General features: G+C 35.9%; 1 protein-coding gene across 1 annotated transcript in view; it reads left to right on the top strand.

The window, feature by feature from the left end:
* Positions 1-23026, top strand: part of LOC114360096 (cholesterol 7-desaturase-like) — a 28596-nt gene extending 5570 nt beyond the window's left edge. Inside the window, exons 2-5 of the mRNA XM_028314661.1 lie at positions 20128-20233; positions 20914-21035; positions 21605-21775; positions 22610-23026. Coding sequence (XP_028170462.1) covers positions 20128-20233; positions 20914-21035; positions 21605-21775; positions 22610-22774 — 564 coding nt within the window. The 3' untranslated portion in view covers positions 22775-23026. The remainder of the gene's footprint in view (positions 1-20127; positions 20234-20913; positions 21036-21604; positions 21776-22609) is intronic.
* Positions 23027-27265: the final 4239 nt, after the last annotated feature.

Here is a 27265-nt window from a genome sequence, read left to right as displayed (position 1 = left end):
AATATACTGTCATGCCATAATTTTTAAATCCAGAAACATAATTTTCCAAATAAACCTATCACCTTAGGTTTATAAATATGTCAAATATGTAGTTCAACTAAAACAAAAAAAAAAACAGTGAACTACAACCCAGTCTACTGCCTAAATTACTCTACGTCGTCCTTCCGTATACTGTACCAAAGCACCGCTTATTGATCTTATAGATTTGTAGAGAGTCCCTATTTACCTATTTGCTGGTGTGAGATAAAAATTTATTCAGCCCCTAAGTAGATTTATATTATTTATCGGCCGACAGTCGATTGGCTCGCATGAATATGTACGCGCGCCGTAATTCGGAGTTTCCCCGTATTCGGGGTGTTAGGTTGTTCGCGGATGAGCGAGTTGACGCGAACTTCGATTACTAGTAATCGAATGGAAATAGCGATGTGTTGTTTGATTGGGTGGGGCCTGATAGTGCTGATAGTGTTAACAAAACAAGTCCTTTGAGATATTTATTGATAGTGTTTTATTTGTTAAACTTTTTGTTACAAAAAGTGTTTTTAAACTAACAACAAAACTAAAAGAGAATTTATATACGAGTGAGTATGTTGTTGTTGTATCGATACGTTTACTGTGAAAACTTCCTAAAAAGTCGTGAAATTCGCATATATGTAGGTGTTACCCTTATTTTCGGAAAAATACACAGTTTGAATTACATAAAAACTTTTCGATTCGATTTCAAGACCTTGCAAACAGGATTTTGTGCCGCACTTCGTTATTGAATGGCTGTTAAGGAAAATGCTAGTAAGATGAGTTTGCAAAAGGATTGGAGGGCGCCTTCAGGGCTGCGAATAAACGTAAGTATACAATCTAAGCACAGAAATGTGTTTACCGGGAGTGATTTGGTGAAGAGTGGCAACACTTTTTAGGGATGTCTATTAAAAGGAGATGTACCTACTTCCTCATTAAATCGGCTGCGATTCCCCATGATGTTCTATTGCAGTATTTGCAGTGCATATGGGATAAGTTGGTCAAAACTTTAACGACATACCCAAACCTACTTGAACTCTATGAACCTTTCTTATTCTAACTAGTAATGGGAAATCAAATTACATTTTAAAATAATATAACTATCACAGTCAACTTTACCACGTTCTATACACATAACACAAAAAACCTCGGACAACTTTGTGTAATTTAATCGTATTTAACAACACCATGTTGGGCGCCAACTAAGTGAATTGGCGCCCAACGTGTAGCATCCCTATCCTGAACGATTTATTCATTACCGCATCGCTCACTCATTTCTGCCGGGAACCTAATCGGGTAAGGATTGGTAGATAAACTTTGAGCACGCACATTACACATTTATATTCATAAAAACTCGGAATATTTTGCTAGCAGCTAGTAGGTGTAGCTAAAATATTTAGCAAGTAAATATAGATACATTTTATATTGTAGTTGTACTAACATTCAAATCTAGCTGTTGTTTTATCCAAGACAGCAAACTAAAAGACGGCCATTTAAATCTCTTTTATTCCTAAAAAATCTCCTATTTTGATTCCGATAGGAATCTTATCCAAAGTCTTTACCACTATTTCACATGACGTCGCCACCATCTTATAAATCGTGGTAAGCGTCGCCGCGGGGCGATCGCTCGCGTATAAATAAGGGTCGTATCTTGATCGTCCCGTCCGCGCCTCGTGACGCGTATCGCACAACACCGTGATCGAACCGTTCTTAGGGTATTTTTCATGGGTAGTGGCGGTAGTGATGGGAAGTGCCTTGTGTTGGCATAGTTTGGGAATATAATATGATGAATCGGTGAACAAGTTAATGTCGCGTAATGACAAAAAGTCTCTCAAGCCCTGAATTAGATTATCCCAATCAAACGGAGGTTGCAATTATACAATATGAGCAATTGCATAATAGGTAAAGAAAGCTTAAATTAACTAATGATAGCAAAATTGCATAATCAAACGTAGTCTTTGAAAATAAGTTCCATAAAGATAATATCAAAACACCTAGTAGAACGTGTGTATTTTTGAGTGCTCAGTTTCCCACAATATTTTCACATCACTAGCGCTAGCCCACAAGTAGTTCCTCCCTCCCACTGATTGCTGTTCAGGGAGCCGCCAATGACTTGCAACTCCTGAAACTAGGCCGGGATATCTTGGCTGCGGCCGATATGAAAAACTGGTCAAATCGGCTCGCGCAGACGAGGAAAATATTGATTTTGTGGGAAAACAAACAAGCACGCTTTAGTTTTGAAAATGTTTGCCTAGGTAGTTAATTCGCATTTTAGCTTTTCTCTCATGACAATTAATGCGATTTGTAATATAAATAAAGATAAATTTATCAGCAGGCCCAGTAGGTTTCGTTTCAGCCAAATGACGTCCACTGCTGGACAAAGGCCTCCTCCAAGGTTTTCCACAATGCACGGTCCTGCGCTGCCCGCATCCAGGCTCTTCCCGAGACCTTTACCAGATCGTCGGTCCACCTAGTAGGAGGCCTGCCCACGCTACGTCTTCCAGCCCGTGGTCGCCACTCGAGAACTTTTCTGCCCCAACGGCCGGGTATTTCGCCGAAACAGTAAATTTTCTGTGTCCAGGCAGGCGAACACATGTTTTTTTATATCTATCTGTATAAAACTATTTTTATGGGAAAGTTCATCAAAAGTTTTATTTGTTTTTGCTATTACAATAGCAGAAACTACAAATAATACCGTGGAAAAACTTAATCAAAAGTCGTTTTTCTAATTTCCTTGTCATGTCCATTACTGTTGTTTGCCAAAATGAAGGCTCATTATAACAAATTGAAGCGTAATTTAATTCTAATAGCACTCTCTTTACATTTGAGAAANCTTAGAATGGAACGCACTGCACCACTACACTCGGCCATTTCGTCCCAAGAGGCCATTGAGGCAGGACAGCACGTCGTTGATCAGTTTCGCGACAAATCGCATAAATAGGTCCCTCCTTGGGTTTTTGTTTACTAAAAAGTCAATTTCTTTGGACGGTTTTTTGCAACTAAACAATGGATTAATTTTATTGTTTATTTACACAAATGTAGTGTCTGTAGGGGTAAACCCATGATTTAAATAGTAAATGTATAGGGTAAATAGGTTTTTGTCTGTGGTGTCTTTTAGGCATAAATCTAATTTCTTTGGTCCTAATTTCCTTGTTTTCCGTGGCATAAAATGACCTAGGAAATTATAAAAGACCATTAATAATTCGGCGTAAAGTCAAATTTTGAGTATTTCTTTATTGGAATAAGTTTAAAATTTACATTTTAAGAAATAGGTATCAGAATAGATATAGAAAAACTTGTTTTTAACTTTTAACTCAATCTACTGCATTTATCTCCCTTAGTTGTGTAAAAAGGTCGTAATGATATAATATTCATTGGCATGTTTGCTTGCGAAAGTACACAAAAATAGGTCGAACAAAAAAAAAGCAAACCACAGAAGAAAACTTAGAGAAAAAAATATTTATAATAATTTCCTTGGCTACCAAAAATTTATGACCTCTTAACTTTGTTTCTAAAACGAATTATGACACCCCTTCTAGATATATTAGCTTAGTTTTTACTACTTAATGCAATGGGAAACTAAAAATAGTTAAAAACAAAAATAAAATTAGTGCCAAGGAAATTAGGCAAAATTGACCATTTTTGGCGAAATACCCGGCCATCGTCTCTACGAGCTACGAGGTTTATTGAATGATTTTTTAAAAATTTTAATTGCTTCAAGTCTCTCTCGCTCTCATATTCCATAATATTATAACGTCTGAAAGGCAAGGCTATAAAGCTGTCTGTGATTTAAAGTTTACAGCTATTTCCGCAGCTCAAGCTTCAAATTAATGCTTAGTTATACTTCTGATCCTTACAATATTGCCTCAAAAGACGAAGAAGACAGTAACTTACACTCTTATAAACACGATATCTACGAGCACTGTTATAAAATCAGATACCTTACGTCATCGTTTTTAGAGTTTAAAATTTTTCATCTCGAGAGACAACCTTCAGTATTATTTTTCGTACAAAATCCTTGAACATCAAAGATAAATCATGAGATTGATGGCGTTTAAACGAGACAAAGATAGCTGAAGGCAGATGCGGGCTTGGCCGTTACGGCGGCGGCGGCTATCGGGCCCAACAAGCTACACGGAACGTTCTTGATAATTTTGAAGATGTTACGGCGACATTATCACGCGCCTACGTGTACGTGGGTTTTTGTCTCAATGTGCACGTATTTTGTGTACCATTCTCGTGGAAAATAATTTAAACAGATTTGTAGACAATTTAACAAAGCTTTTGACTCAGTTGATGCGGATTTGCGGGTTTAATTTTCAGGTCACTATGCAAGTCGAGTATTGTTCATTTCCTATTTCTAATGATATTAATACTCGTATTTTGATGCAATGAATGTTCAACGACAAAAGTTTGACGATCGTGAAATATAATTGTATTCCTGGAACTATGTTTAATTAGTTGCCGTAATAAATGTAATGAATAATGCTAGCATCGTAATACTGATATTGTAGTAAGCGGACAGAGAGCGCTAGCTGCAGTCGTGGATTCAAGTCCTCTGGGGATAATTTTCAGTGTGTTAGCACGAGAATCTTTTTTTTTAAGATTATTAGCAATTCCTTTTGCATAAATTACTAATAGTTCCGTTAGCCCCTCGTGATAAGCTAAATAAGCTTGTGTGACGAGTGGGCTCATCACAATAGTCGAGCGGCGGTGGGGATTCGAACCCGCGTTCCTCGGATCTCGAGTCGGCCACTCCGACCCCTTCACCGTTCAGCTAACGTGGCTATAACCTAATATTACATATATTATCTATACCAAAAGTCATGGAATTTTATGTTCCGTGTATGAATTTAAATGCTTAAGTATGTTTTTACCCATCTGTAATCTAGTATCTATTATAGCACAAGCACTTAGGTGCTAAGTAATTCAGATGACAGTTAAACCATTTAATTATTTATAGGCACACTTAGTAAGAATTTAATATTTTCGATATCCACCTACAGTTATTCTTGCTTGACCTTAGTCATAAAAAGCCAAGGTCAGCTGTAACTTGACCCTAGGTGGGGTTTAAGAGGCAGCAATAAAACGTACATTTGAGGCAAATCTTTTATTGCTGCTCTAACTACATCTCAAGCACATAACGCAAATATTACAAGATGTTAGATAGTATTGAATAAAAATGACGTTTTACATAATATCAATGAGTGTGTGCAATATTTTAAGCTATGTGGTTCTGGCAGAATAGTAAAAAACCTCTCACTTTTCCCCTGGATGTCGTGAAAAGTGATTAAAGAACAAATATACGAACGTCAGGCCTCCCCAACCTGTCTGACCAGCATGGAGAATGTAAACCAAATCCTTCATTAGCCTTAGAATAATTAGATAGGGTCATGCTCCTGACTCCTGTAGACTTTTGAAATTTTCATAGGCATAAAACACTGGACGAAAACGTTATTTTCAGCTGACATTTTAACTTTTGACCAAAGTAAAATCACTGAAAAGACAACGTCTGGGAAATTACAAGCACCGTTGGTCCGTGAACGTTAGTTGACGGCGTGACATTCGTGGACTAACTTCTTAATCCGCGTGGGCAGTTCAAGATTGACGTTACTGATCTCCTAAAGTTTAGGTGCCATGACCCTTACGTTTTTTAACAATAAGGGCTTTTGTAACTGTAAACGTTAACTTTTCGCTAATACCTACTTTAAATATTTGGACTTCGCCCATGCATTTGTAAAATTGTGATGAGATTTATGTCAAGTATACAATTATGGAATGGTCAATGTTCATGCTCAATGCAATCACGATGATTTTTGTGAACTTTATTATAATGAACTGTATTCAGACGACTTTAGATAGCACCGTATATCTCAGTATTCGATTCTATTGAACAGTCAATCTTCCTGATCCAAGTTTACCTTTCATTCTCGGCATAAATCTTCCCGTGTAAATCCATTCCCACTCAAAAGGCCCGAGTCCCAGCATTCGTTAGCGAAAGGGTCACTGCGACGTATATGGCCCGTCGGCTCATTCTCTCTAATACGGTTAACGCAATTTTACGCTACACAAGAGAAATGTTTATTTAAATCGCCCCCGAGATTGTTCGGACTGTGTAAATGCCATTCTGTTAGAGTAATGGCTCAATATTTTATTTGCTTTCATTGAGACGTGATTGCTTGTATTTATTGCAATAGAGACTCATTTGAATGTTGCAAACCACTTTTAAAGCATTTAATTTATGCACTTCATTGCCAATTTTTTAAATATAAAACAAGCATAATAAGGATTTTTCTTGTTTCTAAACATTCGTTCCACGTGTGTTGAAACTTTTACAGCATGAATAAAATTTTTCATACGTAAATTCACACTAAAGTATAACACAATATGATGGTTTAGACTGCATTGGAAAAACGACGATATGTCCCTGCCAAAGTAATTAAAAGCTCTTACTTTTAAGCTGATTTTAAGCTTATTTATTTTAAGCTTTAATATTTTATGAAGTCCAATAAAACTCATATAACGATGAGTTTGCAAAGCTGCTGCTGTAAGCTCGGCATAAAGCACAAATTTTAAAATACTGAAACGCATTTTTTAATAATTTTCAACGAACTGTTAATCGATATAAAACTGATATCGTATTTTATTTTGTTCATTATTTTCAACAAAACGATGAAACAATTTTCGAATTTAATAATGAAACTGCACACAAATTGTCAATTAAAACATATACCTAGGTTCTAGTAAATACGCAGGTCATGTCCGTCTGCTGCCCCCTTCTGTATAAAAATACCTACGTGAGTATAATTTATGGAACACGTCAAAATTATATTGTTTTAGCTACGCAACCGCATCAGTAAAATCAACATTTAATTAAACCGTGCTGGTTACCGTGAGCACATACATACTCGTTGTGGAGCTTTCACCGTGGGAAAGTTACACATCCCACAAGTGGGACAAACGATATTTGTGAAAACCTATTCATGTTTATGTGAAGCAAATTTTCACTTTTATTTTCATTTGTTCAAAAGTGATAAGTTTAATCAACTGCTAACTAAAATAAACGATAAACTTGCTTGCTTGTAATTCGCTTTATATTATTCTCTTTTTTCTTCATCACAGTCTCATTTGAATGATGTAGATGAGATTTAGGAGTACGATTGCATTGCGTTATTTATTTGATAGCTACTTCATTTTTTTCTCCGTGTTTCAACAACCTAAATTATAAAATAAGTATCTTTATATCTATTTGCTTTAACCGTTTTGTCCTTTAGAAGTTTTTGAGCTACATTCATAACTCAATACTCAGTAGGGTTGAGGCTCTCGGGATGATGAATCGTCGCTCGAACGCTATCTCGATCGAGATCCCCACAGGAATTTATTATTCGTTAAATTGAAGAGCCGAATCGTGAACGAGATAAAAATATCTTTAAGAGAGAATTATTTAATGTTTTTCAGCGTTTTTCTTTTTATACATATTCAAATCTTCAAATCACTGCAAGCGTAGCAATAGATCGGATTTTTGTTGATAATTTTAGGCAAGAATATTATCCTGCGTAAAGTCATCTTGCTCTAAATTAATCCATTGAGACGATTATTTCTTGATGAACCTACTGTCTTACAGATGTTCGACGTAGGTAATAAATAATGTTTACAATTTTTAAACCTCTTATTGTCATCACTGAAGTGAAGTCTCTAACGTCCGTATTCACAAACATCACTATGAGGTCTCACAGGGCGCGTGAACGCACAGGGTGACACACAAATCAATCACGGAGCTATATTTTTTTTTTTTTTTTATCCACAACGAGGAAGCTCTTGGCCTGTATCTCACCTGATGGTAAGTGACGATCAGGCCGAAGGTGGAAGCGAGCTTCACCCGGAATCCTCAACCACGGAGGAACTGGCTATCTTACCTCTAACTGCCGGAACACCATAATGCTGTTAACATTGTTGTTATGGCGACAGACTTAGGTAAGATGGTGGTAGCTAGCCAGGCGGACTTAGAACAAGCCCTACCACCAACCAAACCGAACAGAAAAATCTGCCCCCACTGGGAATCAACTGGGAATTCAACGATGTGCGTTTGATTTTCTGTTTCACTTAAGCAAGCATCGTTAAGTTTGTGAATATGGGCGTAAGTATTGCCAAGTTACAAGATACAATCTAATATATTCTAAAAAACTCTAAAAAAATTACAATAGCTTCGTTTGAAAAGTAATAATAAACAAATAACCTTTCAGGGACCGTTTTAAAAAGAGGCAATAATTGAAACGGGTCACGAGGGTGAGATTCGGAACGGTTATAACAAATCAAGCCTTATTATGAGCAATAAACTTGTGTGCGTTGAATAATATTTTTTCATTCCTCAATTTAACCAATGTACGTGCGTTTCTTTCCCTTCCTTTTGGTAACTCGTCAATTAGTGTCCTAAAGTATCTATATGTAGTTTTCCTAAATCTATACCTAATATAAAAATTAATCGCAAAATGTTTAGGTAAGAGTATAACTCAACAACGCCTGGGCCAATTTAACCAATTCTTTTTTCTAAATGTTTGTTGAAGTCTAAGGATGGTTTTTACGGCGAGAAAAGTTCCAATAATTTCCGGGAAAACCCCAAAATGCAGCCTTTTTTGTCATCAAACTCCTCCAGTAGTTTTTTTATTTGTAACGGAGAGGAGGAATTTGGAGACAGTGGACTTCATTTGGCTAACACGAATGAACGACAACGATTCTGCAACGATAAGTAGGTACAGGTTACTAATTTTGATACCTACCTCTGTAAAATCATACGTGGGGGGCTGTCCCTACATTACAAATTAATTTCAGAAGCATACTTTATTCCACCATAATACACCAACAAATTAATAGCCGGAGCTAAATTAAATTTGTATTAGCAGCATTTGGCCGACTTCTGCATAATATGTGTACACGTAGGCATACGTGTAACGTGTAACGTGCCGGTTGTGGGCCGGATTGGATTGAATCACCACTGCGCCGGCTTCTCGCGGCTACCGCTAGTGTTGTGCGTCGCGTTGCATAATGCCATATCGATATGTTAATAACGAACTAGAAATACCTATGCACAATTTTTAGTTAAAAATGTGATTATTTGGTGACTTTGTGCTAATTTTAACCAGTAACAGAGATTAATTGAGCGAAAGCGATAAGTGAGCGAAATCGAGAGCTCGTTTGTCAAGTCTGTTAAAAACAAAAAAAAAATGTTTGATTAATATTTTTTTCTCTTAGAAACTGTTTACTTTAGAGAAAAACAGCAGCTGTTTGTTTACCATCGGGTTACTCAAATAGTCTACAACAGAGAGGAAAAACTAAAGCTGAAAATACCTTTATTATCAAGAAGTACTAAATTAATTTCTTACGAACCGTAATAATGCTTGAAGTTCCACGTCGGACTAAATGGAAGCCACTACTTCGAGATATTTCCTTTCTCAGAACAAGACCAATTTGATTTTAGGAGCTTGAAATTACATTACAAAAGCGAGGTCTATAATCAAACCCAATCGATTTTGCTCTAACCATCAAACGGAAATTTGTTTTTGAACTTGTAATAAATTTAATCAAAGCGAAGAAGGAAGTGTGAGGGTATCGAATTACTCGAGAAAACTTCTCTTAAGTAAAGAGGTCCGTGAAAAAATCAACAAGTCTTTTCCGATTTGAGTTTGTTTCGAGAGCTGATAAGCTTAAGAGTTTAATTGTTATTAGTTTTATTTTGAATAAGGTTTATTTTGAACATTTAAAATTAGAAAAAATAAACACCCCTTTATTTTGAAGGTGATCGGTGGTAATAAATAATAAATATAAATAAATAAATAATAATAAAATCTTTATTTCATTACCAGCGGAATTGCTTATAATTAATAGTGATCGATGCCTCCTTTTAAGCTTAAATAATTTACTTAATAATAAAACTAATAATGCAATATTTGCTGTGGCCTGTCATCGGAACTAACCTAATAGTTTACTTTAATTATTTCAAAATTTATGTCAATTAAATGAGTGAATTCTAACGTAAACAATCATAAATTCAATTCAATTTCTTCCCAGAACTTTTCAGTATGGTTGAAACTATGGACCTATGAAAGAATCTTACTGCTTTATAACAGTTCGTTTATAAAAATAAAAAACTTGTTATTTTCGATAAAATCAAACGCCAAGCCTAGTGTCCAGCTATTTGCCCGCACATTTCCCCTATATCATGCATTAGGAAGGTTTCATCAGTCTTTTAACGTACATCCAATACCAATACGAGTTCTTTTATCCCTTTTACTTCGCCACTGTGTGAAAGAGAAAGTTTCGTTAGCCAGCTACAGAGGGACATATAATTCAATTTAGCTCTGTCTTTGAGGGAGAAGTATGAAATGTTATTGGATGCATTTTAAGTTCCGTACAGGATTGAGGACAAAACAAATAAAACACGATACTAATAAAATTAACATCAAAGAGAAGACTGTAGAAATATTTCTAAAGTGTAACATGTAAAGGCTGTTATGCTCAACCTCTCTACATTAGATGTTATACTTCCTCTCTTCAAGTTGCAATATCCTATATAATTTTGCGACAATCTATAGAGAATTGGGTAACTATATGGCTTTATTCTCTACGAGTAGAAGCGTTTGAATTCAAGGATTTGAAATATCATTTTTAAGTAGACAGAAAATTTACACGATTATGATTTGACGAAATCGGAATACGTATCTAAGTAGTTGAATGATTCGGAAGTTGAATCTCAGACATAATGGTTTCAAAGCTTAATTAAGGAACCCTAAAAATCCAATCTGTACAAAATGAACCCGTAGAAATGAGGCAAACGGATTTTTATAACAAATCTTTCGTATTAATTACGTTAATCCTGTATCAGCTTATCTAGATGACGTATGGGCTCCAGATCTCATTAGCTGCACAATAGCCAAATAATCTGTTGAGCTTGTTAAATTTCGTCGAAATCCGTGGCTTATCGAACAAACAACACTATCCAGATTTCGTACTAAACCGAAATAACGTTACAGTTATAAGATAGACTCACAAGCTCCTACAAAAACCTAAAGCACGTATTACGCTTACATTGAACTAGCTCAAGATTTCTTGGAAATAAATAATTAGTTTCTTAGATCCTTTTGTGTGTTCAAATAACGACAATATCCCACATTACGCTCAGAAACTGGTTTACTAAATTCAAGCCAGGCTCGCGGATTCAATTATTGAGATTACCCAAATCTGTAATAAGTATTTGCCTCGATTCGATCCAATTTGGATACGATTATAAGAAAAATCGCTGGAGCTTACTCACATCTCTTTATAATACTGACTTTCTGATGCGAAAAAAATGCTAAAACAGTTTTCAAATCTTATTTTGCTCCGTAAAGAGCTTTGATATCATTTTATTAACAAAAAATATACATTTAGGCGGTCAAAAAACTAAATTATGTCGCCCTATTATGTTTTTCCTGTCTTTTCTGTAGGGAAAATATTACTTTTTTCGGTTAGGGAAAGGTACCTATTATCGCTTCTTCATTGCTTTTTTAATACCATTAAAAGTACGTATTTTTATGATTGACTAGCGGCCGCCCGCGACTTCGTACGCGTGGATCCCATTTTACCCCCTTCATCTATCTTACGCGGTTTAGATTTTTTCATACAAATGTTTTTTCCCGCTAACTCCCGTTCCCGTTGGAATTTCGCAATATCCTGTTGTAACTAAGCTTTAAGTTTACTAAGAGACCTTCATGCCAAATTTCAAGCGTCTAACTTAAGCGGTTTAGATTTTTCATACAAAAGGATTTTCCCGCTAACTCCCGTTCCCGTGAGAATTTTGCAATATCCAGTTATAACTAAGCTTTAAATTTACTAAGGTACCTGCATGCCAAATTTCAAACGTCTATGTTACGTGGCTTAGATTTTTTCATACAAATGTTTTTTCTCTCTAATTCCCGTTCCCGTAGGAATTTTGCAATATCCTGTTACAACTAAGCTTTAAGTTTACTAAGGTACCTGCTTGCCAAATTTCAAGCGTCTAACTTAAGTGGTTTAGATTTTTCATACAAAAGGATTTTCCCGCTAATGCCCGTTCCCGTGGGAATTCCTAAGTATCCTATAACCTGCCCAGGAGTATGAAGAATAATTGTACCAAGTTTCGTTAAAATCCGTCGAGCAGTTTTTGTTTCTATAAGGAACATACAGACAGACAGACAGACAGACAGACAGACAGACAGACAGACAAAAATTTTACTGATTGCATTTTTGGAATCAGTATCGATCACTAATCACCCCCTGATAGTTATTTTGAAAATATATTTCATGTACAGAATTGACCTCTCTACAGATTTATTATAAGTATAGATTTCAACTTGAACCTTGACATCTCCACAGCATTTGTGACATGAAGTTCTAGGTTATAGGTTGTCTTTTTCTTTCTATGATACGCAACCCTAAACAACATACTAGACCACTTTCCCTTTCTTTCAAGTGAAAGCAAATCCAGGAGTAAATCAACATATGCCAATAAAACTGTGCGGGAAGTGTGGCAATCAATTTTGAAGGGCCGACGCGATGGCTCCGCGGGGACGCCGCCGCTTATCTTGCGCAAGACAAGGAATTTACAAGTTACCTACGTTATCTACGTATATGCGTGCGTAAATACTGAATAAAAAGTGTTTAATATTTTGTACCTGGTAAAAGCTTTTTCTCTAAATTGGAACATACGATCCAAAATAAAAACAATGAAAGAATAAAGTGACAACAACAAAAAGTCCAAATTCAAGTGTTTATTATTTGTAATACATGTATACGAAAACACCAAAAGTATAGTTACAAATTGCAATATTTAAATGCTTATTACAACATATTTGTATTGAACAAAGTTTCAGGTTGACTTTTTAACTTCTCTTTACAGTTACAACGTGCAGAATTCCGTACATTCTGATCGCATCATTCAATTAATTTAATTTCACCCTTGTACAGGCAAATAGTCACTTTGCGGTTTAATTAAATGGCTTGTTTATAATTCAATCCATCCAACAAGTTACGAGAGTGTACAAATCAGCTTATTATGAAAAGTACATTTTATGACTGACTTTCAAAGTGAAACTGTCGCAATGAGTTCCCAAGATGAGTTTGGATTTTAAGCTTACAGCATCTTCAGTATGACAGAACTTTGCGAACTTTAAGCTCAAAGCCATCAATAGTTATTTGAATTTCAAAAGCGTGTTAAGGTCTCGTTCCCAACAACCGTTTCAATCACGTTCTTAAGAACTATTAGGTCATTAACTTTAATTGTTTAAGTTCTTTGTAATTTGTTAATCGATGTTAGTTAACGAGGTCTTAGTCCGACCTTTTGACTTTACGCTGAGTTATAAATTAGTTTCAGAGTTGGCAGGTGTGTATTTTATTCTGCAAATAGCTTAGCATATATTTATAGCTTTTTAATAACGGTGTTTGTTACAGTGTTTTGTAACTATGTGATTAGTTACAGCGTCGGTTAAAGGGACTATTCCTACCTCTCATTCCCACCACTGTAACTGCTATGTAGCCCGGATCTACAGCCTGATCGCCGTTGATTACTTTACTTTTATAAGACAAGTACGGTATCCGGGATTATTTAAATCTCTCTAACCCACCTCTGCAACGTGGGTAGACCAATAAAACCCGACCAGTACCAGATAAATTACTTCCGGGAAAAAGTTTAACTGTCATTGGACCCGCAACGAATTAAATGAGAACAGCCGAGGGTCAAATTCCCTTCAGTGTAAAGCGGATAAAAGTGACAAGAAAAGGTTTAGAAAAATAATATTTTTCATGATCCTACTAATATTATAAATGCGAAAGTTTGGATGTCCGGATGGATGTTTGTTACTCTTAAACGCAAAAACTATTGAACGGATTTTGATGAAACTTTACAATATTATTCTTTATAACGCAGAATAACATAATATAGGCTATAATTTATGACGATAAGAACATGTGACAAACTAAATTTCACGCGGGTGAAGCCGCGGGCAAAAGCTAATATGATAATGAATGCATTTGGGTACGCCTGGATTGACAATAACAACATGAGAAAAAAAAACAGAAGATTCAAAAAATATTTTGCAGAAGCAAATTAATGAACTTCCAGTGTCATGTTTCCGCTAGCTTAAAACTTTGGCCAGCAATTGAAACTTTATTCTTTTAAATAAAATGTTTCAGTAAAAGCCGCTCTGAGCAGGTAATGATTAAATTCAAAATTATGTAACACAGACCGGCAGCCTTCAGGAATTGTTAGCGGGGTATTTTCTTCAAGTTTGAGTAGTGATTTAAATTTTGTAACAACTAAGGGATTGTGTTTTCGCTAAATGAATGTACATTTTAGATCAGCGACAAAGTAAGTAAACGAGAAATTTTGACGACTAAAGTGACGTAAAATTGTTTTTGTTTAGTAATTTGCAAGTACCTAAAATATTCTGTCACAATGGTGACTTTAGCCGCGTACCGTAAAACGCAGCGTGGAACGTCCACCAACAAGGTGGACCGACGACATCATAAAGGTAGCAGGGAAGCGCTGGACGCAGGACGCTTCTAATCGATCAACATGGAAAGCATTGGGGGAGGCCTATGTTCAGCACTGGACGTCCTATGGCTGAAATGATGATGATGATGAATGGTGACTTTCATCATCATCATCATCATTTCAGCCACAAGATCACGTCCACTGCTGAACATAGGCCTCCGCAATGATTTCCACAAAGGCCGGTGGTTGGTAGCGGCCAACATCCAGCGCCTTCCTGCTATCTTTAATAGGTCGTCGGTTCACCTTATAGGTGGACGTCCTACTCGGTGGTGTGGTGACTTTACATTATAGTAAATAACTGTTATCACACCGACTTTATGTACTGAACCATATAGTCATGACGACTAACGGAGATGCAAGTCGTTGCAAGTATCTGGCAGTAAATATAAAACTTGTATCAAATTGCGAATATAAAGACACATCCAATGTTGCAGCGTATCGCAGCCAATATATTATACTCATATCATTTAACTCTATTCTGTTGCGGGCCAAATGGTGCAAACATTCTTTTGGAAATAAATTTTATGATGGTAAATCAATACGAAATAGTGATACAATCCTGACCACGTCGCTCAGGGGTCTACTACGCAGTACGATGACTGTCTTTATGGCTTTATTCGTCTTTCTTACTCATACCAAGATGCTGTAAGAGCGAAAGCAACAGATAGGTATAGTAGATAGTACAAAGATCGTGTTGCGGAGTGGGACCTCAGTCCACTGGCCCGCTTGGCCGCTCGCCAGCGCTGGAGGTGAGTTGGAACTCTGAAGGCCGAGGGCATCTAAGAGCATTCATAACGTATTATTCGTTCTAAGCCTTTGTTTAGAATTTGTCACTTCTACACGGTTAAGCATTGCCAGTCCATTCAAGTCATCTTCTTGATTTTTATAATCCCATTGTTAAACTTGGTAATATTTTGTGAATGCAGCAACCGTTGCCACCAGATATGGGTAGGTTCTGGGTAGGCCTTTTACCAGCGGCACAGTAAGTATAATAACTTTATCATGGAGGAAAAAAATGTGTAAGAACATCATAATAATTGAAGAAGTGTATGAAACCGATCATAATGTCTATTGGATAATAGTAATAAAACAAAACTTGCAATAGTCGTGTGGGTCTCTCCGTGGTAGCTTTGCTTTGTAAGTGGGACATGTACATGACACAGCTCTCATCCAAGAGTATGTCGTGGTTTTTGAGAATGATTTAAACAGTAGGGACAATAATTGTGCTTTATTTAGTTAACTGTATACCTAGATACTCGTATCTCAATCAAGTCGTTGCTAAAACGCGACGTCAAAATAATTCAGTTATTTGTCTAGCTAATTAATTTTAAGAATCTCTTTTAATGATTTAATTACACAATAATTTCATGAAGGCCTTAATGTTTTTAAAGGCAGATGCAATCGTAAAACAATAGGCATAAATCATGATACTCTCGTTTACGAAGCATCCAAGATTTTCCATAACTTTATCTCAAGGCTTACCTTCTTTAATTGCCTTCCCAAATTCCTTTATTATTTTTTCGGCATCCCTTCTGCGCTGTCTTTTAATTAAAAAATGTAAATGCAAGAGTCACGAACGTCGGCTAGTCAAAAAAGTTAATTGCTCAATAAAACCCCGCCGGTCACATTCCGTACTATATAGTACGAGTATAGTGGGTACTGTAATAAAAGCAGTTTCTCTTAACAAAATCGGCGCTAGACGCTAGTACGGTACACGGAATGAGATTAGCCGCGGCCCTCCCCGCGCCTCACCTCACCCGCTTATTGGACACGGAATTAAATCTGCGGCGAATATTCTTAGTAACGAAGCGCGCTGCTACGGTGCGCGGTGCTACGATAATTCACAACTGCTACGACGCTGCTCAGTGCTACGGAATGATCATTTTGTTTACTTATTCAAAGCGTGTGCGGACGACGGAACATCGAGCTTACACTGTGACTTTATTACTACTTATGTAATTAAGGACTTACCTACCAATGGACCGACGATCATGTGACGGTCGCGGGAGGTGCCTGGATGCGAGCGGCGCAGAACCGGTCTTTGTGGAAATCTTTGGGAGAGGCCTTTGACCAACACTGGACGTCTTTTGGCTGAAACGAACAAACGAACTACCATCAATATTTATTTTTTTTAAACTAGAGCATCGGTCCGCCAATATCAATTAACTCGATTAATCTTTTTTAGAAACATATTGTAACAAAATAAATGTAAACTATGAGCAGTTTAACGAGTGAAGTTAATAAACACCAACTAGCGTTAGCTGTAACATACAAGCGGGCTTTGTACAATTACGATATTGAACTGTTAGGATTTCGAACAAAGGATGGTGAAAATTGAAAATTGTTGGTAGAATTTCCCAAAATATATTAACATTATATGGACATTCAGTGTTTGAAACTACACCGCAGCTGTCTCGTTCAAGCGGCTTAGGTCAAAATAGTCTGCAAATACATAAATAGTATACTTCATCTATACAGATGCAGAATGAATCATCATCATTTCAGCCACAGGACGTCCACTGCTGAACATAGGCCTCCCCCAATGACTTCCACATCGCACGGTTGGTAGCGGCCTGCATCCAGCGCCTTCCCGCTACCTTTATCAGGTCATCGGTCCACCTTGTGGGTGGACATCCCACGCTGCGTTTTCCGGTACGTGGCCTCCATTCCAGAACCTTGCTGCCCCATCGGCCGTCAGTTCTGCGTACTATGTGCCCAGCCCACTGCCACTTCAGCTTGCTGATCCGTCGGGCTATGTCAGCGACTTTAGTTCGTTTACGGATCTCCTCATTTCTGATTCGATCTCGTAAAGAAACACCGAGCATAGCCCTCTCCATAGCACGCTGTGCAACTTTGCAGAATGAATTATTAATATGAAAGGGTAAGATCCTGGTTAAAGTATATTTTTAGTGGAAAGGAAGAAGCAGCTCTAACAACCATCTCATAAAGTACCGATATCCTGGTATTCCAATAAAAGCATAAAAATGAGCTAGTTTTATATCATTTCTAACCTGACAGTGGTTTATAAGGCGAGGCCTGAATATAAAGTTGTTTGGTTTTTAAAGGAGTCTTTGAATAAAAAATGTTGAGAAACTCTGGTTTAGAGCTTTAGGGTACTAGCCGCAGAATATTAGCCGCACTATAATAAATAATTAATAAATCGCAAAGTAATTAGCTAACAAAACGATATCTACCACTAACCCTAAGCTCAAAGCCTTTATAATAATAATCCCGTGCTTCAGAATATTAAGCAGTACCAGGTATTAGCTCATTTTAGCTCAGGGCGTTGTATCAGCCGATGAATTACAGCATAGATAATTAGAAGCTGCGAGCTTTAGACGGAATTAAGCTCTTATTAACTAGCTAGTTTGTTACAGGTATTTGCTATCAATGTTTTTCAGCTTTTGCGTAGAATTTAAAGTTAAATATAAAAATATTTACTCAATCAATCATGACCTTTTCCACCATTTGCTGGCAATAGAAAATCAGAAACTTGTACGTTAGATAAACTATAACTTTTAGTTTAACAGGTCTCGGATAAAGACTGGTAGATAAGTCGTTATTACAAAAAAAAAACATACGGGTCGAATTGAGAACCTCCTCCTTTTTTTGAAGTCGGTTGAAAAGTAACTTTTTTTTTCAGGTCCATAATATATCATTATGTATTTGACACAAAATTAAAAACTGGAACCAGACAGTCGTAAAGCGTTCTGTGTTCCAGTTATACAATTTCCAAAGGGCGTATTTAGGCTTCAACAATAATATTTAATTTGCTGACCGAGTTGAGACTTTGAGAGTCCAATGGTTGAAGGTGTAATTAATTAATGTTTTATTTAAGCCTCTCTTCTCTTTGCTAATAATCGATCACACATTTTTAACATGGCACTTTATTTACAGGAATAAGAAAGAAAAGTGATTTTCACGATGTTAGTTTTCCAAAAAGTCTAATTGACAAACCTTTTAAAGCTGGAGTGTAATCCACAATAGCTTTACTTTATTAACCTACCACAACATCGATTATTTGCTGGTTCTTAATATTTCATTCACAGAACCCAGAAATCATAATATAACTTTTCATATTAATTTGACTTAAAATAAATACACCAAAAGTTGATAAATTAAAAGGATTAATTATATTTCTGTATGCGTTGCATTTCTACATAATATTTTACGAGTATGACTATTATACTTTAATTGTGTAACGTGATCACTTAAAATGATAATAATTTAATCCATTTTAACAATGAAATGTCGACGAGAAATATATTAACTTAATATTTAATATGACTGAGGTCTTTTTTGATTCGTAGTTAACATTCAATAAAAAAAATTAAGTGTTTTAAATATCCGTGAAATAACGTGTTTTTCTAAACAATGGTTAGCTTTTTAAATTTATGAAAATTAACGGATAAAATAACAAACTGGCCCTAATGCAATCGTCTAAGTATACCCAACCGAAAAGTCTTCTTTCAGTTCAACTCAAAGCTAAAAAGGTACCGACCCTAGCTTTTGACAAATTACGGAATCATTCGGTCTTGTAATTTATCTATTTTAAATCTTCTATAAGTGACATCAAACGGGCAGGACTCCACACAGTCGCGCGACAAATCCGGCGATTAGTCGGCAGTGGAGCCGTGGCATTTTATAACAGCTCAAATAGAAAAGTATTGACTTTGTAAAATTGATATCGCCTGCTGTTTTCACTGGTCACAGCGAAAAATTAATGAAAATTTATGTTGAATGTGCATTATGTGCAATCACTAAAATAATCCTTTTTATTTGAAATGCAAAGCATGTTAGTTGCTTTACTAATATTGAGACTCAGGAGGATTTGATGAGTGCTACTGACAACGCCACTCTTGTGGCGGAGTTTTGGGCTGACACTGTGTAGGTTTGTTGTCGACACGAAAAGAAGAAGAATACCTAATTTGGGATTGTGTAAATAAAGACGTTCATAGACGTTCTATTTTATGTTTGCGTTTTTTTTTACAGAATTATAACATGAATAGCACTACAAATATTAAATTAATATCAGTCATGACATTCTAATTTCAGTTGCATTTTTTACCTACCTGTGCTAAAACGGGCAACCATTATAACAATGAGTTGTCTGTTCTTCTACAGCTACTGATTAGTTCTAAATATACGTAAAATAAAATTAACCCATTTAGACCNGGCAAAAATTATGGAACTTGATAGGTTTTAGACCATGCCACGCACCAAAACGTCCGGAAGTTGTAATAGTATTATAGAATAAACGTTAAAAGACTTATTTATTTAATTTTTCAATGCTTAAGTGTCCATTAGAATGAAAGGGTGCTTAATGTATTAAAAAAAATAGAAAATAATTATGATGGGTTAATGTTTTTGGGCGGTTTTTTAGGCGGTTTCTGACAATGTCCTTTATAATTTATGCGGTTGGAAGCTTGGAAGCATATTTCTTTGTGTTTTCTTAGCTTTTGTATTTTTAAATATTTTTTGCATTATTTGTGTAATTTCTTAATGTTATAAATGTTTCTGTCTTTCTTTCTAAAGCTAATTTTTTTTTCTTCCAGGAAATCCCAGAGAATGGAGCAGACGTGGCTCACTTGAACGCGGTTCATTCCCCATCAGTGGTCACTGGGCTGGCGGAGAAATATCCCTTCCTTCTTAATATTATTGGTAAGCAATAAAGTAAGCGCTACTTAGTTAGGTTTTAAACCTTTGTTTGTCATCTGTCATTCATCCACTTTGCAATGGAGGGAAGTCGAACCTTAATTTCGAACTCTTCCTATGTTCTTCTGATTAATTTCGTTGCGGATACAATGACAGTATCTTTCCCCCGGAACAAACTTGACCTTTACTGGTTGTGTTATTGGCGGTCAAGCTGTAGATCCTGGCTACACAGGAGTTGCAGTGGTGGGAACGAGAGGTGGGAATAGTTCCGTTTAGGCAAAGTCATTTACGACATATTTAATTCCAAATCGTAAATAGATAGGTACTTATAAAAAACGCGGAACGAATCGATTTCGGTATTAGTTAAAACTGTCACAAATGTCACTTTACGTTTGTTTGCATTACTGTGACAACAGATGGCGTTGTACGCTTTTGACACGCGGTATCATAATCTGCTCTTTTCATACTTTTACATACTTACTACTACAGATATAGCGCATACTGAGTCAGTGCCTGAAATATGGGAGCGGCATATTTGATTTTATGTCAACATGTCTCTTTTCTTATGTCAAATGACCTCCCGGCCCTCATAAAGCATAGGTACTTATGGAAATCATTGGGGGAGGCCTATGTTCAGCAGTGGACGTCCTGTGACCGAAATGATGATGATGATGTCTCTTTTTCAGGAAGCCACGTCTGGTCGGCCACCTGGAATAAGGGAGAAGGCCACATCGCCGACCTGACCCTCACCCATGACTATAAAATTATGAAGTGCAACCTCTTTCATATAGATGTCACTGTACAACAGGTGAGTGAAATCTACCGTTTTTACTCGACAAATGGCAACACACAAGCCGTGTAAGCCAACAAAAGGAAAAAAAACTATATTTGTTTTTTTTTGGCGGGAAAGTGAAGTGTCACTTTTTTGACAGTTTATTTTATTTTAAAGCAATCGCCCAGCAAGCGAAAGGCCGTGGGTTCAAGTACCATCTAGTATGGCAATCGATTTTTTCAAATTAAATTCTAGTAAATTAATTATTACTTAGTTTTTTTTTACTTATACAAAATTGTGCCTAGTGCAGGTATTATTTATTAATGCATGTTTAACCAATAAAGTTTTAGTGAAAGTACATGAGTGTAGGCAAAGAAAACAGTTTCTTTGGTTTAGTTTAGTAACCATTTACTATTTCAAGATAGGTACCTACAAGTTCTTAAAAACCCGTCATTTTAGTCCTGAAAACGAGTTAATTTTGATTTTCATTAGCTGGAAACCCATTGGCCATTGCCAAAGCGCCTTTTGACATTATATCATTTGTTTATTGTGTCTAAGTACGTGGTTTCCACTCTATTTTGTTTGAAATTGCAATTCCCTTTCAGATAGGCCCAGGCTTCGTCCGCCTGTTCCTCAAGACTCCCCTCGGGCCTTTACTGGTCTCCCAGTCGGTGACGCCACTTGGCCCTCTCCTCCAGAAGGTGATTCATAGAGTCTTCTCACCTGCGTACAACGCACCGTGGGCCGCGCTCGTGGTGTATAATGAAGCGTACATGGTAAGTTAGATTGACTATGGTTTGACCGTTGTATGTTTTTATTATGTTTAACACGAATAATTTCAATATTGAGCTTTCGGTGAGGTAAAATGTGCGTTTAATGAAACTATACCCAAATGAGTAACCAAGGACTAAAATCGATAGGTACTTTGGCCATACATGTGGACCTTTCCTTAAAAAACTGACGACAAAAAGTGCAGTACCTCAAGCATAAACGACTTTCGTCTTCGAATCGTTTGCGTTTTCGACAAAATTCGATACTAAACCTTCGAATTAAACGATAACGTGACAATTTTGATTCTCAAAATAAGTTTCGTGCAACCATTTCTCATTTTACGATCACTTTACGACACATTCACAAGGGCGCTGTTGTAGTTTTCGTACTAAATCTTTTGATGGCGGTTCGAATACGCAAACGAATCGAACTCGAAAGTTTTTCATGCTAGCCGTACAGAAGTAGGTAATGTAGAAAAATAAGCGTTAAGTAGGTGTTTATTAAATTGGGACAGTAAAATTTGTATTTACCTCTTAAGTTGGTAAAATTAAATGCTGCCCACACGTAGGTATTTGACGGCAAAGTTTTTGCCTGGAATTCGTTGCCAGCTGCTGTCTTTCCCGAAGACTATTAATCCGGGCCTTTTCTAGGCGAGAGTGAATATGCCTATTCACTCTCGCCTAGAAAAGGCCCTTACAGGGCAGATACTTATTTACCATCCTAGACTGCATCCCATTTAACATCAGGTGCGATTGTGGTCAAATACCTGCCTTGTTATGCATTAAAAAAAATCTTAACGGTTTTGTATGGTTAAGATTAACTCATACAACTTTTTTCAGTTCGAAAGAGACGTGGCGATTTGGAACAACAAAATCTTCGTGGGGGCTCCGGCGTACGTCAAAGCTGACAAGACCATCAGAGCCTTCAGGTCCTGGTTCTCCCAGTTCTACAGCGAGAACAGCAAGAGCTTCAAGGACGCGATACAGAACCCTCTGGAGTGGTGATAAGGTTCAGACTTGAATAATGAATGAAATTCTTATTGGTTTATCCATTTGCATAGGTAAAATTTTTAGTCATAATTTATCTTGGCATAATGACACGCATTGAGTGTAAAAAATAAAAAGGCGGCTTTAACCTATTTTAACACTATAGTGCAAGTTACCTTGCTGCCCGATCGGCCGTCACTTCTGCGTACTATGTGTCCTGCCCATTGCCACTTCAGCTTGCTAATCCGTTGGACAAAGACGGAAGTTTTATGATTTTATACTATTTTATGATCTCCAATTGTTATTGTTTTGTCTAAATTTTGTTCATAATAAATCAAACTAATCATATAAAGCAATATTTGGCGTAGAAACAGTGTTTTCTAATACATGACATGCTTCCGAACCTCGATGTTGCCTAGAAGCAACAGTGACAAACATCTAACAAAATAGGTTTAACTTTTTGTCAATACAAACGAGTGTCAATACCCAATAAATCAATCATGTATTACATGAATATGTTATAGAGATGGTATGGTAATTACTTTGGATGCAATTATGGACCCTGTCGGGCACAGCATTTTAGGAGAGAGGAAGAATTTGTTGTCTGTCTCTGTGTTGTCTGTCTTCACGCTTATAGATATCGCTGAACTGATTTAAATGATAAACACGTTTTTCTTGCGTTGAAGTCAACAACTATAGCATATAACGGTAACATACCAGTTTCAGAAACTAAAGAGAAAATAAAAAGCCAACCTTGGCTCGGCATATTGATCATGAAGTATGATGACATAAGGTAAGTGCCCCCTACTTCGGTATATTAAGGCTCTTACGACTTTAACATTTTATTTAAAAATAACCAAGCATGATATCAGTATGAAAGCTTTTGTATGCTAAACTTTGGTCTTTTGACAGTAACTTAATACATAAATTATAGTTATATAGTTTGAACTTTTTTTAATATTAATTATTCTGCGGACCTCTTGTTTGGATCCTGTTTCGTGATAAAATTTTGCTCGGATTCTAAGTTCGTGAACTCATGTCCCCTATTTCGGGATACGGTTTTATGCATCGAGTTAGGATATTTTAATAATGATTAAGGGTTTAATAAATTTAAAAACGATAATGTATTTTAGAATAAATGAATATTTATAATTTTCAAATTAGTTTGAGATGCGACTCTTAACGCTAAAAATTAAATAACTATGTAAAAAGAGCTGTTTCATCTTAACTGACAGTCAAATATTTGCAACAATATTTCTGTTAGATGTAGGGTAGGTATACTTAACATTGATGAAACAAACGCTGGCCGTAGCAGCGTATTACACTTGAAAATTTCGACGGGTTCATCCAGTGTCTAAGTAGCTCAGTTGGAAGAGCGTTCGCCCGGCAAGCGGAAGGTAGTGAGTTCAATTCCCGCCTTAGGCAGTTCGATTTTTTCAAGTTATTTATAATTTTCAAATTAGTTTGAGATGCGACTCTTAACGCTAAAAATTAAATAACTATAGAATAAATGAATTGTGTAAAATTGACGATATTACGTACCTGAAATATTTATGAGAAATATTGTGAGTCTAGCTAGGTACGTACCTACGTATAAAATTTGGATTCGTTAATTCTAACAATATGTGAAAATATTAGAAATGTGGGGTGACTTACCACCTTCCCCCCCATAAAAATTTGATTTGTTATTTCTGACGATAAGTGTATAAAAATAGTTATACAAGTCATAAGAAATGTGGGGGGGGGGGCTAACCCCCCCTTCCTCCTAATCCCACCCCTGGAGCTGCTTCAAGTGAGGGTAGCCCCCCCACCCCTGAAAATAACCCCAGATACGCCAATGACTCATAATAAAAAGTAAGTAATTAATTAATTTCTCAAGTAGGTAAGTATTAAAAACTAAAAAATATGTCGATGTCTTTGATGGTATGTGTCATAAAACTACCTAACACTATACATTTATATATCACGAACTTGGAAAAAAGTAACAATAATACGGTTTCTTGTTTCGTGATACTGATTATTCCAAATTCCCCAAGTAAAATTCATGGATTATTGTCAAATTGTGTCAATTAACTATTATCTATCTCATATACAATACAAATAAACAAATATAAATAAAACATATCAAGATAAAACCAAAATTACGTTGGTAGTACTTATGCTAATTTCTCTTAAAATAGGTCATTTATGTGAACTTCAAACTCGTGTCATGTAGATTCTAGTGAACGAAACATATACCGAATTTAGGTCATGAGAAACTTAAATAATTGTATTATTTGTTTCTCTGTGATACTAACCACATTTGGTTCTTTTTTCCTACCTTCTCCTAAGTTAGTGAGGATAGCTGAAGAAGACCTGGCTTCTTCTGATTTGTTACGTTTAGTGCTATGCATAATCGTATTTAGCAACACGATGATGGAAATTTAGCAAATCCATCGAAGAAAACTCTGAGGGTTATTATTTACATTGACACTATCTTTATCGCCTAAATCCTCGTCAATCTGATCATCATTAGCGGTCATCTGATAAGACAGCAGTAGAAAAATACCAAGACTGCTTTATGTTTGCTGAAATTATCAAAGTTTTCATGAGTTGTGGCAATATAGTGAAGCATCAATAGCCTAAAACAAATAAAAATAATAAATATTAATTATATTTTTTCGCATGACTTGCTCATGCATAGACCTACTGTACCTTATACGGTACACCTATTTTAGACTGGAATAAACCGTATAAAAATAATCTGAATAATATTTTTTTTTGTAGTCATGATATCTATTGTACTCTATTTTTAAAATAAAATTGATAAATAACATAATTTACCATGAGTAATAAGAAATTATACCTTCTTAAATACATTGTAAATATTTTTTTGGTTTTCTGTCGAGGAATTTCATAAATATTTCCGAAACCACTAGTTAAAACAGTTTTTAAAATATTTTTATGTAAAATGATCACTTTAAGCTTACCGTCACAATCGTTTTTACAAATTAACAACAGTTTGGTACTTCGAAATATTTTCAAAAAGATACCGTACCACATAGGGTACGGTAGGGCTAAATGGGTTAAGACTGTCCTTTGATCCGCTCATTAGTTACAGCCTCTTTACAATATTCCGGAATTAACCGAAGTATAAACCGCGGCTACAAGATGACGGAGTGTGTGGAATCGGACCGAGGTGCGCTTTATTTTTAGACACCCTTTGTGTGGGACGAGTGCATGGGAGAGGGAGCACCACTTTAAAAAACTTAAAATAAACATTTAAATACAAAGTTAATTTACTGATGTTATAGTATTAAATTAAAATATTTTAATTTAAGTTAAAATCTATGTAGAAAGAATAATAATAAAACATAATAGGGTTCTTGTATTTTAGTGGATCAACTTACCATCTTGGGTCATAATAATACGTCCATTAGGACACTGTTGATGCTCTATCATATTGATTTCCAAAGTGACAAGTTTCTGAAATCATCAACAGCCGATTTTGGGAATACCATCAATTTTAGTTCAAACTACAGACTCTATCGACACTGCAAAATTGATGTTAACAATTTAGAGGGATACTCGCATAACATAATGCGTATGCGAAGATTTTATAAATTTAAGTACAATAGATATAACAAAAATAGCCGCGGGTGATTCAATAATAGCTGACTTTACTGCAAACATTATAATTATTTATTATACAGAGGTTAATATTTTCTCAAATTACAGTGTCAATATTTTAAACTTTCGCGTTTTTCAACTAAAATAGTAAGTAAGTGTAACTCATTATAAACGTCGCGTTAAGACCTGTGTCTTACTATTTTAGTTGTTCAGTTAATAATTCTGTAGCTGAAAAACTTTAGCGTCAAGCAAGGTGTTCTCGCACATTTTACAATTCCTCGTCGATTCAAAAAAGAATTTCAAGTTTATTCTTCAAAATTTGGTTCTATTGCGCATAAACTCCGCCGTATAAACCTGTCAGCACTTGGATATATACATCGTTAGAATACATTCAGGGACACTCGGATGTCTTTATTTGAAATTTTATTTTCTACCTTTGTTTCCTTTAGAATGTTTAAAAATAAAATCACAAAGAAAAATTAGATTACATCTTGTAGGTTACTCGTTATGCCTATACGTATCCTGTTAAGGACTATTTTGGAGACATCTTATTTAGGAAGATTGTTATTATTAGATAGGGAAATAAAAAGAGCACTTTTAAAAACCTCTTAAAAATTATCATTTGCAAAACTATGAAAATCTAACTAAATTGTTCGAGCGGTTTGATCTACATACACTCGCGAGCAAAAGTATGGAATCACTTACATGAAGTTGTTTCCACGCGATCTTGTGTACTAACGATTTTGCTAGTAACAAAAAAAGTGACACCATTTTAAAGATTAAACTTTTAACTTTAAATTGATATTACTTATATCTTAGACAAGTGTCCACTTGCTAACAGCTATCCTACGAACATTTCTGAGCTCTTACTGGACGTCGATACCAGTCAAATGACGATTT

Source organism: Ostrinia furnacalis, unplaced genomic scaffold (genome assembly GCF_004193835.3).
Source record: "Ostrinia furnacalis isolate ACB-3 unplaced genomic scaffold, ASM419383v2 OfSCF4889, whole genome shotgun sequence".
Taxonomy (NCBI): domain Eukaryota; kingdom Metazoa; phylum Arthropoda; class Insecta; order Lepidoptera; family Crambidae; genus Ostrinia; species Ostrinia furnacalis.
The sequence above is the reverse complement of the archived record's forward strand: the minus strand, read 5'-3'. Positions and strand labels throughout refer to the sequence as shown.